The sequence below is a fragment of the Oryx dammah genome, unplaced genomic scaffold (assembly GCF_014754425.2).
Source record: "Oryx dammah isolate SB20612 unplaced genomic scaffold, SCBI_Odam_1.1 HiC_scaffold_11032, whole genome shotgun sequence".
Taxonomy (NCBI): Eukaryota; Metazoa; Chordata; class Mammalia; order Artiodactyla; family Bovidae; genus Oryx; species Oryx dammah.
Window position 1 is genome coordinate 183658 of NW_024080426.1, and position 19436 is coordinate 203093.

Consider the following 19436-nt stretch of genomic DNA (forward strand, 5'->3'; position numbering starts at 1 on the left):
GCAAACACTAACAGGGAGGGGGATTTATTTATAAGGGCTCTAGACTATAATACAAGTTACTCATACCAGCATCATCTGTTACTAACATAGTAGTTAGTGCAGCTTTTGTGTTGTGATTGGTCTCATAACTAGGTTGAACTTTTCTCTACCAAGGAGGAACAATACCGAACTTTTTTTCCTTGTGGGGTTTGTATTATAATAACTGTTAGGGTAAACTTGATGTTGGGGAGGGACACAGCTTCAGCTTATTGAACCTCTGCCAGTTAAAATGGTGTTCATGTGGCATAGGTTCTGGGAAAATCACTTCATAGAGATGGCTTTCCAAGTGGTTTTAAAATTTTTCCTTCTATTGAAGTTTTTAGGTCAATTATGTATGTTGACTAAATTTACAAACAAACTTGTTTATTCAAAAAAAAAAAAAAAAAAGAAACACAGATGTATCGAACAGTCTTTTGGACTCTGGGGGAGAGGGCGAGGGTGGGATGACTTGGAATAACGGTACTGAAACACGTATAGTATCATATGTAAAGTAGACTGCCAGTCCAGGTGGTTTGCATGAGACAGGGTGCTTCGGGCTGGTGCCCTGGGATGACTCAGAGGGATGGGATGGGGAGGGAGGTGGGAGGGGGGTTCAGGATGGGGAACACATGTACCTCTGTGGTGCATTCACTTCAATGTATTTTAAAACCACTACAATACTGTAAAGTAATTAGCCTCCAATTAAAATAAGTAAATTTATATATAAAAAAAGAAATTAAAAACAAAACAAAACAAAAAAAGAAATGATTTACAGTATTACATAAATGTAGTTCGTAAAGCAGCAGCACGGCTTGGGAGGATTAACTCCAATTTGAAAGAAGTTGTAACTAAAACATTATTAAATGGCAAAGCAGTCTACAGAAGGAGTTTGTGAAAGGAAGAATCAATGCAGGAAATGCCATTGTTAAGAAACTGCCACAGCCACTCTTAACTTTCAGCAAACATAATGCTATCAAGGGAAGATCTGCCTGCAGAGACCACAACTCACTTAAGACTAAAGATGATGGTTAGCATTTTTTTCCTGTAGGAATAAAACATTCAAACATCAAGACAGGGACTTCCCTGGTGGTCCAGACTGCACATTTCCAATGGAGAAGAAAAAGGTTTGATCACTCGTAAGGTGGAGAAGGCGATGGCACCCCACTCCAGTACTCTTGCCTGGAAAAGCTCATGGATGGAGGAGCCTAGTGGGCTGCAGTCCATGAGGTTGCTTGGAGTTGGGCACGACTGAGCGACTTCACTTTCACTTTTCACTTTCATGCATTGGAGAGAAAATGGCAACCCACTCCAGTGTCCTTGCCTGGAAAATCCCAGGGACAGGGGAGCCTGGTGGGCTGTCATCTATGGGGTTGCACAGAGTTGGACACGACTGAAGCGACTTAGCAGCAGCCGCAGCAAGGAAGCTAGATCCCACATGCTACATGGTATGGCCAAAATAAAAACAAAACCGTATTTTTTCGACATACAATGCTGTTACTGCACACTATATAACTTTTTATGTAACAGAATACCAAAAATTCATGTGACTCACTTTACTGTGAAACTTGTTTGACTGCAGTGGTTAAAACTAAACCTGCAATATCTCTGAGGTAGCCTTATAACCTACTAAGTTCACTACTGTTGAGGAATGTAATCATAAAATTAAAAAACATAATTAAAAGTTAAAAAGTAGAATCTCTAGCTTTGATTTTAAATTTCTTAATGTTACAGAAAACCTAGAATAGATTCATTACATATATACATATAGCTACCATATATGAAGTAGTGGAAATCCATATCTTCTCTGTTAGTCACAGTACTTTTTTTATGAAGTACAATTACAGTTACAGACTTCTCATAAAAAAAGAAAGGACAAGATCAGTTATGTTAGGAAAATTTTAAGTTCTTTTTTTTTCTGTAATTCTCTCATAGTAAAGAACAAAAGGTAAATTATTTTAAACATAAAATCCCAACGTGTCTGAAATGCTGAATTCAGTGTCATGTTAAGGTATGCTATGCAAATAAATTTCAATGTACATGCAGTTTTTAAGAAGAAATAAAAATGACAGGAAACAAAAACAACAGAGGACAAAGTCTTCTTAAATCAAACTCTATTTGTGAATTCAGCAAAATAATTTCTATAAAACAAAACAGCAAAATATTTAAATAGTATAAGATGGGCTGTATTTGTTTGCAGGTATATTTGGTTTTTAGACAGGCTCCAAAATATTACACACATTTAAAAGTTACCAATTTTTTAAATATAGTATTACTCCCAAGTTTCCTGAAATCCTGAAACAAATGCTTATTCTAAAATAGTACTTCAGAATGATAATAACTAACCATAAATTTATGTTTTAATTAAACCCCAGCAGAGTAAGTTTTAGAATGGAAAAGAACCTGGGACAATTTTGCTACCAAGTAAAATTCTGACTGACTAGACTATCAGCCAGGTATCTTGGTGCAATGGTATTTCAAAATACTATGGGACTCTGATGATGTCTACCTTCACTGGCTTCCAGCTGAAGCAAAATTTTAGAGCCTTCCATCTACTAAACTATTAAAAAAAAAACCAAGGACATCAAGTACAGTCTCCTCTTATGTGCTCCACACTGTGGCACAGCAAAATTTTGCATATTTAATATTTTAATATTTAATATTTCTATTATCCATACTTTCACATTTCTGTGTCCCATCAAGAGACTCAACTATCAAATATTAAATATGAGGAACATACATATAACCAAAAACTGCTTATTTGTCACATATCTCATTTTATATTTATTCCTGGTATAAGAAATAAAAGCTCTCAGCAACATATCTGTCACTCTGAGGAAACTGCTATCATTCATGTAACTTTGTTCTCACTGGCTATACAAACTTAGTGTGTGTTCTCGCTGGCTACACCAACATAGTGTGAAGCCAAGCTAATACAATACAGCATTACTATAGGTTTAAAGTGATCATGTACTACCAGAATAAAAAGGTAATGAAAAATATGCATAAACAGTGTTATTACACACCAATTTTCAACATCACCATGTTATTCAAAGCCTTACAATGGCTCCAGTAACCAAGAGTTAGTAAGCAGCTACTGGTGTTGACTGATACGAATGGCCTCTTTCAATGTTAACTTTCTTCTCCCCATCTTTTGTTTTTCATAAAGGTGTTGATCCAATTGCCATGAAGCTGACAATACTGGTTACCAGGTGCAGCAGACATAACAAAAAGAAACCCAAAAACCAACTTTTTTTGTAGATTTCTCATAGTCACCAAAAGGTTTTTGTTGCTTAAGAATTAACCGTCAAACAATACATTATATACAACTTTCCCATTTACATATCGGTATCACTCATTTATTACAAAACACTATACACTCTACTGCAGGTGGCTCACCTGTTAACACCAAACTTCTGCAAATGAGACAATGAATAAACTCTCCGCTCCATGTTAAACAACTTCTTTATTTTGTTAAACACTAGCCCAGTATATAAAAGTTTGGAACCAGTTAATTATGGACATTTCACTGATCCTTTATTTCAGATGAGGATACTTCTTCATTGCCTTCACAGTTTTCCTCTTGCTGCTGGGCAGTTTTCTGATGGTTGTTCAAGTGATGTACTGCTGGTCCTGTATATGGCTGTCCATGTATGTGATTATTCTGAGAACGTGAAACAGATTCACATGTCAAACTTTTCAAATGAAAATTAAAAACTCACACAGTAAAGTATGTCTAAAGGCTTCCCTAGTGGCTTAGTGATAAGCCTGCAATGCAGCACAAACAATGGATGAGGGTTTGATTCCTGGGTCAAGAAGGTCTCCTGGAGAAGGAAATGACAATCCATTCCAGTACTCTTGCCTGGAAAATCCCATAGAGGAGGCTGAAAAACTACAGTCCAGCGTGTTTTAAAACAATTGGCCAAGACTAAGCAAACTGAGCCTACCAAGTCTAAAAGCAGCAATGAGTCCATTTTCCTTGGGGTGGTCCTCAGCACCCTGTGATTTTAACAAGGACCTTTAGATGACTTAAAGAACATTAAAGACCACTGCCTAAATAGCTGAATTAGTCACATTTATAGTTTATAATTCAGAACAACTTTTCTAGAAACTTGCTTACCCAATTCTTGTTTACAAATGAAAGTTTCTTCAAATAAAATTTTTATCAGTTATTCTGCTTCCTGCAATGAACTATCTATTAAAATGAGTCAAATGTTAACAGGAGGAAGGAAATTTATTTAATATGATGCTTTCTTCATGAAGCTACAGTGGTTTCTATGATTACTTGTGTGTATGTTTTTTGTTGCTTTTGTGTGTGTGTGTTCCTCTCTGATTCCTACAGAATTTGGCTACAGCACATACATCAAGCTCATTAGTCTATAGTTTCAAGAATCTTAACAACTAGGATCGCAGCCATTTTCAGACTTCTTGTAGTCTTTCCACTCATGATGTTTCAGAGAAGATACATTTAAGGGTTCAAAATTGTCAATATTATTATAATCTTTTTTGAACTTGGAAGACATTTACATTTATTTTTACTTTTCCAAATCAGCAATCACATTTATCAGACTGGCCTGTACTGTCCATCGGGAAACATAGCACTATTGAATACTTTTTCCAGTGGAGAATATTGACTATTTCATCCAATGAAGAACATAAGAAACTTTTAATCTCTAGCCCTGGTGGTTCTTTGAGAATGAACTATGGACTAAAATGTGCTGGGTTAGCTGGATGTTATTTGACTAGTACTGTGATCATACTCCCAGGTCCTTCCTGTTCAGTGGAGAGTAATTTGACAGAATTGAGGCTTAAACCCAGACTATCGTTTAAAAGTCATCCCTATTGCAACTAAACATTGCACTAAAGTGACCAAGAACACTTTTATATTGCTTATTTTCATGTTAATGTGAAATATACATCTTGATTAAGTGCAGTTTTCGGTACAAGAGAGGTGCCTAGTGGACCAAGAAAATACTGTAAGAGTGGTCAAAATATGCTGTAATGTCATTCCACTCCATCTACTCTTCTGATCATCTTGTCAAAGTTATTCTAAATAGTTTATAGTCACAACTAAAAGCTACAAAATATTTAAGAAAAATAAGCAAATAATCACAAAAATCAGGGGGTTAAAATGAAGATAAACTCATGTTTACCTGTTGATAGTGAGATCCAGATGAATGAGGATATAATGGAGCATCTTCTGGTGGAGATGATTCATGCTCATCTGGGGCTTCTTGGTCATCTGGCTCCTATTATTAAGATGTTTAAAAAGATTAATAATGTGATCACAAAGCAACTTTAAATTCACTTTTAATCTTTTTAAAAAATTGAAATCCACAAAGCTCATGTTTTTAAAAATATTTTTTCATTTACAGCCAATAAAATAATTCAGAGAAAAAAATTTTGATTCACCTAAACATGTTTAGAACAATTTCACTGAAATTTCTCCAAACTAATATCAACAAAGGTATCAGGAAGTTCCCTTGATTACTTAAGAAAAATTAATCCTAGACATTAAAGACAATAAAACTGCATGACAATTTTTTTTATACAATAAACACCAGCCTATAAAGGAAAAAATTACTTTTCTTTCTTCCATTTCTATTTGCTGCCCATGGGTGACTTTTTTTACCTCCTCTGGACAGAGTTCACAAGCTTTTGCCAGTGTCATCCTAGCACTATGTGATCTCTCTAAGAAATAACCATTTGATGTTTCATTGCTCTGAACTGGAGGAGACCAATTATTATAAGTGTATTGTGGATTGCCAGTATATGGTCTTCTTTCAAGTTCATCTCCAAGCCATTCTACTGCCCAAGTCCACTTTCTTTTAAGATCTCCATTGCCCTTCAAGAGAAAATAAAATAATTACATAATAGAATACATAAAAAATTTAAATGTTAACTTAAAATGCTAATTCCAAATTTTCATGATTCTTTCCTTAGAAAGTATTCATTAATTATGATCTAGATCACAAAATTAAAAAAAAAAATTCTCACCTGTAATATCTGGTAAGCAACAGGACAATTGCTAAAGAGAGTCACCATACATTTTATACACTGGTATGCTCTTTTTTGATAGTGAGTCTTAGAGCGCTGGATAGTATCAAACAATCCATCTCGATCATCTGGGATTCCTTTAAGTGCATTATGAATTCTAAAAAAGAACCAGATAGATAAATTTATAGTGTCTCTTAGCTAACATTTTAAAGTCCACTGCTTATACATTCAATGTACTTATATATTCAATGTACTTAAAAGTCCCATTAGTAAAGTCAACTCACTGATGAGAAAATAAATACAGAAGTCGAACTACTGCATTTCAGATAGCATTTCAGAGTGTAGTCTAGTTTCCATGCAAGTGATACAATTCAGCAGTACAAAATTAACCTGAATTGTAATCACTGGAACACATATGGTGGGTCAAAACTATGTTATTAGTTTGGTGTAAAAATTATTGCTGCTTTATTTTATACTGTTGAATTTTGCTGTTTGATACTGGAATACATTTATAGATAAATGTGGCTATTATGTGTAAAAGAATGAAACTGGAACACCTGCTAATACCATACACAAAAATAATCTCAAAATTAAAGATCTAAATGTAAGACCAGAAACTATAAAACTCTTAAAAGGAAAATGCAGGTGGAACACTCTCTGGCATAAATCACAGCAAGATCCTCTATGACCCACCTCCCACAGTACTGGAAATAAAAACAAAAATAAACAAATGGGACACAATTAAAAGTTTTTGCAAAAGGAAGGAAACAACAAGGTGAAAAGGCAGCCTTTAGAATGGGAGAAAATAACAGCAAATGAAATCACTGACAAAGAATTAATCTCCAAAATATACAAGATCATAAAGCTCCGTATTAGAAAAACAAACAACCCAATCAAAAAATGGGCAGAAGAATGAAACAGACATCTCTCCAAAGGAGACAAACAGATGGCTAAACACATGAAAAGATGTTCAATGTCACTCATTATTAGAGAAATGCAAATCAAAACCACAGTGAGGTATTATCTCATGTCAGTCAGAATGGCTGCCACCAAAAACTCTTCAATGAATCCTGAAGAGGGTGTGGAAAAAGGAAACCAATCTTCTTACACTGCTGGTAGGAATGCAAACTAGTACAGCCATGATGGAGAAGTTGGAGATCCCCTAAAAAAGTGGGAATAGCACTGGCATATGACCCAGCAATTCCACTGGGTTCAGGCACACACCAAGGAAACTGGAGAAAGAGAAACAGGTACCCCAATGTTTATGGCAGCACTGTTTACAATAGCTAAGACTTGGAAGCAATCTAGATGTCCACTGGCAGAAAAATGTATGAGGATGTTGTAGTACACATACAGAGTGGACTATGATGTGGTTATAAAAAGAAACACATTTGAGTCAGTTTTCACGAGGTGGGTAAAACTGAAGCCTATTATACAGAGTGAAGTTAAGTCAGAAACAAACACCAATCTGTACATTAATGCATATATATGGGATTTAGAAAGCTGGTAATGATGATCTTATAGACAAGGCAGCAAAAGAGACACAGATGTAAAGAACAGACTTTTGGACTCTGTGGAAGAAGGGAAAGGTCAGATGATTTGACAGAGTAGCACTGAAACATGTATAATACCATATGGAAAACAGATGACCAGTGTGAGTTCAATACATGAAGCAAGGTACTCTGGGACAACCCAGAGGGATGAGGTAGAGAGGGAGTTGAGAGGGGGTTTCAGGATGGGGGGACACATGTGCCTTTGTGGCTAATTCATGTTAATGGATGGCAAAAATCATCATAATACTGTAATTAGCCTCCAATTAAATTTTAAAATAATTATATATGGTTATGTTACACATCCTTTTAAAAAAATGCCCTTTCTCACTTTGTTTTTTCCTAATGACTTACTAGCAGGGACTAGGAAATGATGTCAGACAAAAAGCAAATTCAGGCGATTTTCTTATTTGAGTTCCAAATGTGTCAAAATGGACCATAAAGCAGCAGAGAGAGCTCACATCATCAACAACACTTTTGGCCTAGGAAATGCTAATGATTGTACAGTGCAGTAGTGGTTCAAGACGTTCTGCAAAAGATATGAAAGCCTTGAAGATGAGGAGTCTAGGGGCTGGCCATTGGAAGTGGACAATGACCAAATGAGCACATCATTGAAGCTTACCCTCATACAACTAACTACATGTGAAGTTGCCAAAGAACTCAACTTGGCCATTCTATGGTCATTTGATATTTAAAACTGGAAAGGTGAAAAACCTCAATACATGGGTGTCTCAGAAGCTGACCAAAAATCAAAAAAAGCTGTCATTTTGAGGTGTCATATTCTCTTAATCTAAGCAACAACAACAAACCATTTCTCAATGAGATTTTGACATGAGACAAAAAGCGGGTTTTATATCACAACCAGCAATGACCAGGTCAGTGGCTGGACTGAGAGGAAGTTCCAAAGCTCTTCCTAAAGGCAAAACTGCACCAAAAACAGGTCATAGTCATTCGATGAGTTTGGGTAAACTCTGGGAGTTGGTGATGGACAGGGAGGCCTGGCGTGCTGTGATTCATGGGGTCGCAAAGAGTTGGACACGACTGAAAGACTGAACTGAACTATGTCATTCTAAGGTCATTTCACTTCTAAATTTTAGTTTTTCTTTCATAATTGAGATTCTATAGGTCACTTTGAGCATCAGTACACCGACATTTCAATACGAACACAATTCTTAGCACACATACCAAAAATGTAAAAAATCATTTACTTCTTAATCAAATTATACAAGGGAATTCCCAGCTTAAAATCTCGAGCCAAATTTTCCTTGACAGGATTATCAAGTACCAGTATCTTCAAATACAGACGCAGTATTACATCGTAAGTCCCACTAATTCACAATTTAATACTGTATACAACACAAACTCAAACTGTCAATCATTCACATTATATCAACAAAGTTATTAGAAAATCAGATTACAAGGAGCAAAGATGTTACAGAGTGCACAAAAATTTTTTTGTTCATTAGAATGACTAATAGCTGGCAATATGTACACATGCTTATTTCTAAAATCAAGTATAATCAATCCCTGTGAAGAGCAAAGTGAGGATAAGTTGGTGGAGTTTGGCAACTAATTCTGTGTCAGCATTTGTAGGCTCAATTTTACTTCAAAGAACATAGCAGAATTTTGGGAAACATTAGTTCCAAACATTACTCTTGACCCCAAATATAATAATGAAACTTCCAACAGGCAAGGATTATTGTTAGATAACTAAATATTACTTAGTGTAATGAATTTAAAACCATGTAATTCTAAATGATTATTTTTTTTACATTATTACCAGAATTTAAAAATTCATGAAAAGATTCTGTTAATTACTCTTTGTTAAAAAACAGTCAAAAGCATTAAGTGGAAGGAAAAAACTAGTAATAGGATAAAACTTTGTTTTTAAGATAAAATAACAACAATGAAATAAAACTATGATGGGGAAATATTTCATGCATTATGCTACTATGTATTTTTAAGAGATTCAAGAAGTAAAAATATATTTGGTTACTAACAATTTCAGTTTTTTTTTTAGAACCTACAAAAATATTATTTTGGTAGCAAAAAGTGTATCCACCTGTGAGCCTGCCAGGAATCCTCTATCAGTAAAATCTGTAGAAGTAGATCCAAATATGGCCGAAGTTCATAGGTGTATGAATATGCAACCTAAAAACAGATGGGACATACTGAATTTCTTACTTAAAAGACTAATCAAATTATAGGCATATGAATGTTTATTTTTCTTTAACCTGCCAGAGTAGTTCACTGAGGACTGTAGACGAGAACTGAGGATTCTCCCAGCAGCAAAAACGAAGTAATTTGATGGTTTCCTCTGAGTTACTGCAGTCTTCAATAATTTTCTTCACATAACTTGTTCTCACAAATAAAATGTCTGCCACATTCTGCTGAATTGGCATTATAGGCTGTGATATATTAGGGTCACCAAAAGGATTGGGAAGAGGGGGATTACCTAGAACAGATTTGTCATCAATGAACAGCCTATTAGATGCCTTTATAAAGCCGTAATACTAAATTTTTTAGTTAAAAAATGTGAATTAAGTGTTGTAAACAAAAATACTCAGAATGGTAGGGTATACTAAGCTGATAAGATACAAAAATATAAATGCTATAACTAAAGGAAAAAAAAAGTTAAAATTCTTACATTTCAAGCCTACTAATTTTATCAGAGCAGGTGGTGAATTTTGTAAAAGGTCTCAAACTCATAAAAAAGCTAGTTATAAATAAATATACTAAAGTAATAATCTGATTTGATTAATTTCAGAATTTTAGTTAAGTACTAGAGAAGCCTACCATTATTTTTAAACTATTATAAATAATGAGACATATTACTTTACCATTGATTGAAGACTGCATTCTCGATGAGACATTGCAACACCGGATCAGTTGAGACACTACTGAGTACAACTTGCCTAATTCAGCATACTGATATTTGATTGGAGGACCTGGTCCTTCATCTAAAGACACAAGCATAAAGGTAGCAGGTACACTCAATTTCAGAAGCTGTGTCTTTTCTGCCATACCTATTAAAAACGGAGAAGAATGTTTATCAAAAACAAAAATACTGAAAATAGCAACTGCTGCTTTAATAAATAAATATGTAATATGGCTGACTATAATTTTTATGACTAAAGTTCATCTCTTTTGATTAGATTGCAAAAATACATATAGAATGCAGATGGAACAGAAATTACATTGATTTACTTAAATTAAACTATCCTTACTATGATATAGTGACATGTCTCTGGTATTACAATAATACTCAACTAGAGAAAAGTACACTTCATAGGACCTAAAGTGACCAGAGAGACTGAATAGTATTTCTCATGACAATAAGGTTAGGATGACAAAGACAGAAATTGCTAAATGAGAAATAACATCTCTTTTGTAATCTATATTTTCCAATTCTATAAAAATCTTTTTTGGGGAAAAAGGCCTATTTCCTATTGCTTTTTCCCCTAATTTTTCCATTCAGTTTCTCTCCTAATTCAGGTTTGAATTACGTTTGAATCTCATTCAGGTTTGAAGGTAAAAAACAGTTCTCAAACTCAACTGTTTCTTCGTTCTTCAATCTTTTACCTGACAGTTTTCAAACTCAACTGTTCAACTGTTTCTTCGTTCTTCAATCTTTTACCTGGATTGTCTCACCTTCATTTTTTACTTCCTCTCACCTTCATGGTTTTTTCTTCTTGTTTTCTCCCCTTTCTATTTATTATTAATTGTGGATTCTTTTCCCCAACTAGGTTTAGAAGTTGGTTTTCTTCTTATTCTACACCATCTTCTAATACTACTTATTTTTTTTGTAACTAAATCTATAACTTTGCATACATAAAGATGATTCCAAATTTTGGATGTATGTATCTCAATGTTTACTGGACTTCTTCAGTAAGGTGTCCAACATGCCTTCATAATCTGTCAGCTCAGATAAGTTCCTCCATCTAGGTTTCCTCTCAGTAAATGGCAACAGTGTTTTCTTAGTTCCTAAAGACATACTTTGCACTTACATCTTTCCTCTGATCCATTCACTCAAATACATAATCACTAAGCTCTGCTGATGCTCTCATTAAAAACTCCTGAATATTCCAAGTGTATCTTTCCTATTGCCAATTCCATAATATAAGGGCAATAATGATTTCTAGCTACACATCATTATATTACAATCTCTAGTCTTGTACTATTACAACCCATTGTAGTCTACAGCCAGTACAATCTTTCTAAAGTAAACCTCATTAACAATGTTATGATGAGTCTCAGTGCCCTCACAGACTCTTGTTAAAAGACCTGCCAAAACAAAATATACAATGGACAAACAATTTCTTTAACAATTGGTGCTGGGAAAACTGGTCAACCACCTCTAAAAGAATGAAACTAGAACATTTTCTAACACCATACACAAAAATAAACTCAAAATGGATTAAAGATCTCAACATTAAGACCAGAAACTATAAAACTCCTAGAGGAAAACATAAGTAAAACACTCTAACATAAATCACAGCAAGGTCCTCTATAACCACCTCCCAGAGTAACGGAAACAAAAGCAAAAATAAACAAATGGGACCTATTGAAACTTAAAAGCTTTTGCACAACCAAGGAAACTGTAAGCAAGGTGAAAAGACAGCCTTCAGAGCAGGAGAAAATAACAGCAAACAAAGCAACTGACAATCTCAAAAGTATACAAAAACCTCATGCAGTTCAACATCAGAAAAATAAATGACCCAATCAAAAAGTGGACCAAAGAACTAACAGGCATTTCTCCAAAGAAGACATACAGATGGCTAACAAACATATAAAAAGATGCTCAACATCACTTTATCAGAGAAATGCAAATTAAAACCACAAACAGATGGTCAAAATGGCTGCTATCAGAAAGTCTACAAACAATAAATGCTGCAGAGTGTGTGGAAAAAAGTGTGTGTCCCTCTTACACTGTTAGTGGGAATGCAAACTACTACAGCCACTGTGGAGAACAGTGTGGAGATTCTTTAAAAAACTGTAAACAAATCTTCCATATGACCCAGCAATCCTACTGCTGGGCATACACACCAAGGAAACCAGAACTGAAAGATATATGTGTACCACAATGTTCACTGCAGCGCTGTTTACAATAGCTAGGACATGAAACAACTAGACGTCCATCAGCAGACAAATGGATAAGAAAGTTGTGGTACATATACACAATGGAATATTACTCAGCTTTTAAAAAGAACGCATTTGGATCAGTTCTAATAGGTGGATGAAACTGGAGCCTATTATACAGAGTGAAGTAAGACAGAAAGAAAAACACCAATACACTCTATTAATACATATATGTGGAATTTAGAAAGACAGTAACAACAACCCTGTATGCATTGACAGCAAAAGAGACAAAGATATAAAAAACAAACTTTTGGACTCTGTGGGAGAAGGCAAGGGTGGGATGATATGAGAGAATAGCATTGAAACCTGTATATTACCATATGTGAAATAGATGAGCAGTCCAAGTTTGATGCATGAAACAGGGCACTCAAAGCCAGTGCACTGAGACAACCCAGAGGGATGGGATGGGGAGGGAGATGGGAAAGGGGTTCAGGATGTGGGACATATGTACATCCATGGCCGATTCATGTCAATGTATAGCAAAACCACTACAACGTTGTAAGTCTCTAATTAAAATAAATAAATTTTTTTAAAAAGACCTGCCAAAAGAATAGAGGTCTGGTATTTACTCATGTCTTTCACTGTATCAAGACACCTGAGAAAAAATTTCATATTGTCTAATGAACCGTTATGGCACACAAAATGTTTGCATTTACTCTGCACTCTGTTTACAAATTTTCTGTATCATTTTCTCCAGCAACTCATTTCTTACTCTATAAATGTAGATTAGATACTTGCTCAAATGTCCACCTTTTACTATTAACATTCTTTATTCAATGCTGGACTAAACCACAGTGAAGAAAGGTTATCAGAAAACCAAAAACTGTAAAAAAAAAAAAAAAGCTTTTTCATAAGTTGGGTATTATGATATCTTTTTGGTAAAATTTCATTTAAATCAAGATGAAACTATCAATCTATATATTTATTTGTGGCAATGAAAACGGCAACTATAATATGGACCAATGATCAGTGGTTTCTGAACAAGCACTATCTAAAATGGAAACAAAACAGACTTTTAGTGAGTTCTTAAATCTGGTATTTTGCATTTAAAAAACAGGACTAGAAAATGGAATTTCATTTATGCTTGTTTGTGCTGTAATTTCCTTCCTTCTCAACTATAAGATCTAACAATCTTAGTTATTGATAGACACTGCAAACTAAAATAAACTGTGTAAGATAGTAAGAGAAAAGAGAATTAAAAGAAGAATATTCTTTCTATTAAAGGATCACAAATTAAGAGTTGAGTAACAAATCCAAACAGGTAACACTATTAAGAAAGCCTCGTTATAAAACTTATTTTCGGGACAGAAGGTAACTGAGATTAAAAAGAAGTTACTCAAAATGCTCTGCTAATTACCTGAATCAATTCCTCATAAACAACATATACAAGAATATATATTAACACTATAAAATTTTTAACTAGACTACATCTCAAAAATGTAATAAAAAATTTGTAATTCTAAGCTGCTGGTACACCAATGTCTAAATCATTAAAGTTTTCTAACTGGAACAATAACAAATTTACTCTCCTTAAAACAGTCTCTTCAATAGAGGTGCTGTGAAAACTAGACAGTTACATGTAGAAGCATGATAGCAGAACATTCTCTAAAACCATTATACAAAAATAAACTCAAAATGATTTAAGGCCTAGATATAAGACCAAATGCTACAAAACTAAAGGAATACAAAGGTAGAAAACCGACACAAATCATACCAACATGTTTTTGGATCCATCTCCTAAAAGAAATGAAACAAAAGCAAAAACAAATGAGGGGACATAATTAAACACATAACAAAGGAAATCATTCACCAAACAAAAAGACAACCTATTGAATGGGAGAAAACTTACAAATGATATGACCAGTAAGGGGTTCAGACAACTCAACATAGTTCATACAACTCAACATCAAAAAACACAACCCAATTAAAAAATGGGCTTGGACGTCCCTGGTGATTCAGTGGTTAAGGATTTACATCATTATGCAGGGAATGCAGGTTCCATCCCTGGTTGGGGAATTAAGACTCCCACATGCTGTGGAGCAACTAAGCCCTGTGAGACACAACTACTGAGCCTATTCATTACAACTATAGACCGTGTGTGTTACAACAAAAGGTCCCATTTGACACAACTAGGATACCACAAGTAAAAATCAACTAAGTGAAATAGAATAAATAAATAAAACCCTCCCATATTATCATTGGGAATGTAATGTGATGCAGCCACTATGGAGAACACCATGGAGGTTCTTAAAATCTTTGACAAACAGAATGACCATATTATCTAGCAATCCCACTCCTGGGCATCTACACAGAGAAAAGTGTAACTGGAAAAGATGGGTCAAGTTCATTGAAGCACTATTTACAGTTGCCAGGACATGGATACAACCAAAATGTCCATGGATAGATGGATAAAGACAAGGTATATCTCTACAAGGAAACACTTCTCAGCTATAAAAGAGAATGAAATAAAATAATGTCTTCTACAACAATATATATATATCAGCGTGGAGAGCATTATGCTAAATGAAATAAGCCAGAGAAAGACAAATAGTGTATGATCTCATTCATTTTGGAATCCAAAAGAAACTACTGAATGTAACAAAAAGAATCTGATTCACAGATGTAAAGAATTATCTAGTGCATATTGCTGCAGAGATGGGAGAGGAGGAGGGGCAATACAGGGTTAGGAAAGTAAGAGGGATAACCTACTGTATAAGGATACACTGTACAATACAGGGAATATAGCCAATATTTTATATTAACTATAAATGAAGTATAACTTTTAAAAATAGTGAATTACTCATATCACATTAACAAATTGAAAAACAAAAACCATATGACTATCTCAATAGATGCAAAGAAACCCTTTCACAAAATTCAACATACGTTTATGATAAAAAACCTCCAGAAAGCAGGAATAGAAGGAACATACCTCAACATAATAAGAGCTATATATGACAACCACAGCAAACATTCTCCTCAATGGTGAAAAACTGAAAGCATTTTCCTTAAAGTCAGGGACAAGACAAGGGTGCCCACTCTCATCACTACTCTTCAACACAGTTTTGGAAGTTTTAGCCACAGCAATCAGAGAAGAAAAAGAAATAAAAGCAATCCAGATAGGAAAAGAAGAAGTAAAACTCTCACTGTTTGCAGAAAACATGATATTCTACATAGAAAACCCTAAAGACACCATCAAAAAATTACTAGAGCTAATCAATGAATATAATGAAGCTGCAGGATATACAATTAATACACAGAAATCCCTTGCATTCCTATAGGTTAACAATGAGAAAACAGAAAGAGAAATTAAGGAAACAATTCCATTCACCATTGCAATGAAAATGATAAAATGCGTAAGAATTATCTACCTAAAGAAACAAAAGACCTATATATAGAAAACTATAAAACACTGAAGAAATCAGAGAGGACACAAATAGATGGAGAAATATATCATGTTCATGGAGTGGAAGAATCAATATAGTGAAAGTAAGTGTACTACCCTAAACAATCTATAGATTCAATGCAATCCCTATCAAGCTACCAACAGTATTTTTCACAGAACTAGAACAAATAGTTTCACAGTTTGTACGGAAATACAAAAAATCTCAAACAGGCAAAGCAATCTTCAGAAAGAAGAATGGAACTGGAGGAGTCACCCTGCCTGATTCCAGGCTCTGCTACAAAGCCACAGTTATCCATACAGTGTAGTACTGGCACAAAGACAGAAATACAGATCAATGGAACAAAATAGAAAGCCCAGAGATAAATCCACACACATATGGACACCTTATCTTTCACAAAGGAGGCAAGAATATGCAATGGAGAAAAGACAATCTCTTGAACAAGTGGTACTGGATAAACTGGTCAACCACTTGTAAAAGGATGAACCTAGAACACTTTCTAACAACAACAACAAGAATAAACTCAAATGGATTAAAGATCTAAATATAAGACCGGAAACTACAAAACTCCTAGAGGAAAACATAGGCAAAATACTCTCCGACATAAACCACAGCAGGAACCTCTATGACCTACCTCCCAGAATACTGGAAATAAAAGCAAAAATAAACTAATGGGGCCTAATTAAAATGAAAAGCTTCCTCACAACAAAGGAAACTATAAGCAAGGTGAAAAGACAGCCTTCAGAATGGGTGAAAATAGCAACCGAAGCAATGGACAAAGAATTAATCTCAAAAACATACAAGCAACTCCTGCAGCTCAATTCCAGAAAAATAAAAGACCCAATCAGAAAGAGGGCCAAAGAACTAGAGAGACATTTCTCCAAAGAAGACATACAGATGGCTAACAAACACATGAAAAGATGCTCAAATCACTCATTATCAGAGAAATGCAAATCAAAATCACAATGAGGTACCATCTCATGCCAATCAGAATGGCTGCTATCCAAAAGTCTACAAGTAATAAATGCTGGAGAGGGTGTGGAGAAAAGGAAACCCTCTTACACTACTGGTGGGAATGCAAACTAGTACAGCCACTGTGGAGAACAGTGTGGAGATTCCTTAAAAAACTGGAAATAGAACTGGTTTATGACCCAGCAACCCCACTGCAGGGGAATACACAGCCAGGAAATGAGACCTGGAAGAGACACATGTCCCCTAATGTTCATCGCAGCACTGTTTATAATAGCCAGGACATGGAAGCAACCTAGATGTCCATCAGCAGATGAATGGATAAGGAAGCTGTGGTACATATACACAATAGAATATTACTCAGCTATTAAAAAGAATACATTTGAATCAGTTCTAATGAGGTTGATGAAACTGGAGCCTATTATACAGAGTGAGGTAAGCCAGAATGAAAAACACCAATACAGTATACTAATGCATATATATGGAATTTACAAAGAAGGTAACAATAACCCTGTATGCAAGACAGTGAAACAGACACAGATGTATCAAACAGTCTCTTGGACTCTGTGGGAGAGGGCGAGGGTGGGATGATATAGGAGAATGTCATTGAAACATGTATATTATCATGTGTGAAACAGATCACCAGTCCAGGTTCAATGTATGATACAGGGTGCTCGAGGGTGGTGCACTGGGATAACCCAGAGGGATGGGATGGGAAGGAAGGTGGGAGGAGGGTTCAGGATGGGGAACACATGTACATCCATGGAGGATTCATGTCAATGTATGGCAAAACCAATATAATATTGTAAAGTTAAAAAAAAAAATGTGTATTACTCTCCTTACGCCTGTAACTTATACTCAATTATACTTCAATAAAAATTGGTTCTCTTTCTTCTCTAATAAACAATAACTTAAAATAATAATGAAGATGTCACAAAAAATATTTATGTATTCTTGGCTCAACATATCCTCAAAACTGATTCACTGCTGCCGTGCAAAGTGAAAGTGAAAGTGAAGTAGCTCAGTCCGGTCCGACTCTTTGCAACCCCTTTGACTGTAGACTACCAGGCTCCTCTCTCCATGGGGTTCTCCAAGCAAGAATACTGGAGTGGGTTGCCATTTCCTTCTCCAGGCAAAGTCCACATCAAAAGAGTTGTCCAGTCTCCTAGGCAGCCAGATAAGAAAATCTATTGGAATATAATAGATTAGAACATTCTGTTAATTTCTGCTGTGAATAATGTGAATCAGCTGTTATGTATACCTATATCCTCTCCCTCCTATACTCTTTAGGTAAGCATGCTGTAACCACCGAAAATAAGTGAATTAGTGTTAGGGAAAAAGTTCAGTTCAGTTCAGTCGCTCAGTCGTGTCTGACTCTTTGTGACCCCACAGACTGCAGCAGGCCAGGCCTCCCCGTCTATCACCAACTCCCACAGTTTTACTCAAACTCATGTCCACTGAGTCAGTGATGCCATCCAACCATCTCATCTTCTGTCATTTCCTTCTCCCCCCAACTCAATCTTTCCCAGCACCAGGGTCTTTTCAAATGAATCTCTGAAAAGTTCTTCTTTCAGTGACCTATCTTTTTGCCATTTTCATATCATTCATAGGATTCTCAAGGCAATACTGCAGTACTTTGGGCAAAACACACAGGTGTGGATGTAACCGGTGATAGAAGCAAGGTTCAATGCTGTAAAGAGAAATATTGCGTAGGAACCTGGAATGTTAGGTCCATGAATCCAGGCAAATTGGAAGAGATCAAACAGGAGATGGCAAGAGTGAACGTCGACATTTCAGGAATCAGCAAACTAAGATGGACTGGAATGGGTGAATTTAACTCAGGTGGCCATTGTATCTGCTACTGTGGGCAAGAATCCCTTAGAAGAAATGGAGTAGCCATCACAGTCAACAAGAGTCCGAAATGCAGTACTTGGATGAAGTCTCAAAAATGACAGAATGATCTTTGTTCATTTCCAAGGCAAACGATTCAATACCACCGTTTTCCAAGTCTATGCCTTGACCCGTAATGCTGAAGAAGCTGAAACTGAACGGTTCTATGAAGACCTACAAGACCTTCTAGAATTAACACCCCCGAAAGATGTCCTTTTCAAAAAGACGTCCTTTTCATTATAGGGGACTGGAATGCAAAAGTAGGAAGTCAAGAAACATCTGGAGTAACAGGCAAGTTTGGCGTTGGGGAGTACAGAATGAAGCAGGGCAAAGGCTAAAAGAGTTCTGCCAAGAGAACGCATTGGTCATAGCAAACACCCTCGTCCAACAACACACGAGAAGATTCTACACATGGACAGCACCAGATAGTCAACACAGAAATCAGATTGATTATATTCTTTGCAGCCAAAGA

At 35.5% G+C, this 19436-nt stretch overlaps 1 protein-coding gene across 1 annotated transcript in view; it reads right to left on the reverse strand.

The window, feature by feature from the left end:
• Positions 1–2112: 2112 nt before the first annotated feature.
• The window catches only part of LOC120860168 (probable ubiquitin carboxyl-terminal hydrolase FAF-X), a 142257-nt gene continuing 124933 nt past the window's right edge, over positions 2113–19436 (reverse strand). The window contains exons 39-45 of the mRNA XM_040235961.1: positions 10403–10588; positions 9797–10017; positions 9625–9713; positions 6013–6169; positions 5648–5860; positions 5169–5264; positions 2113–3679 (exon numbers count right to left, since the gene is read on the reverse strand). Of these exons, the coding sequence (XP_040091895.1) occupies positions 3542–3679; positions 5169–5264; positions 5648–5860; positions 6013–6169; positions 9625–9713; positions 9797–10017; positions 10403–10588 (1100 nt within the window). The 3' untranslated portion in view covers positions 2113–3541. The remainder of the gene's footprint in view (positions 3680–5168; positions 5265–5647; positions 5861–6012; positions 6170–9624; positions 9714–9796; positions 10018–10402; positions 10589–19436) is intronic.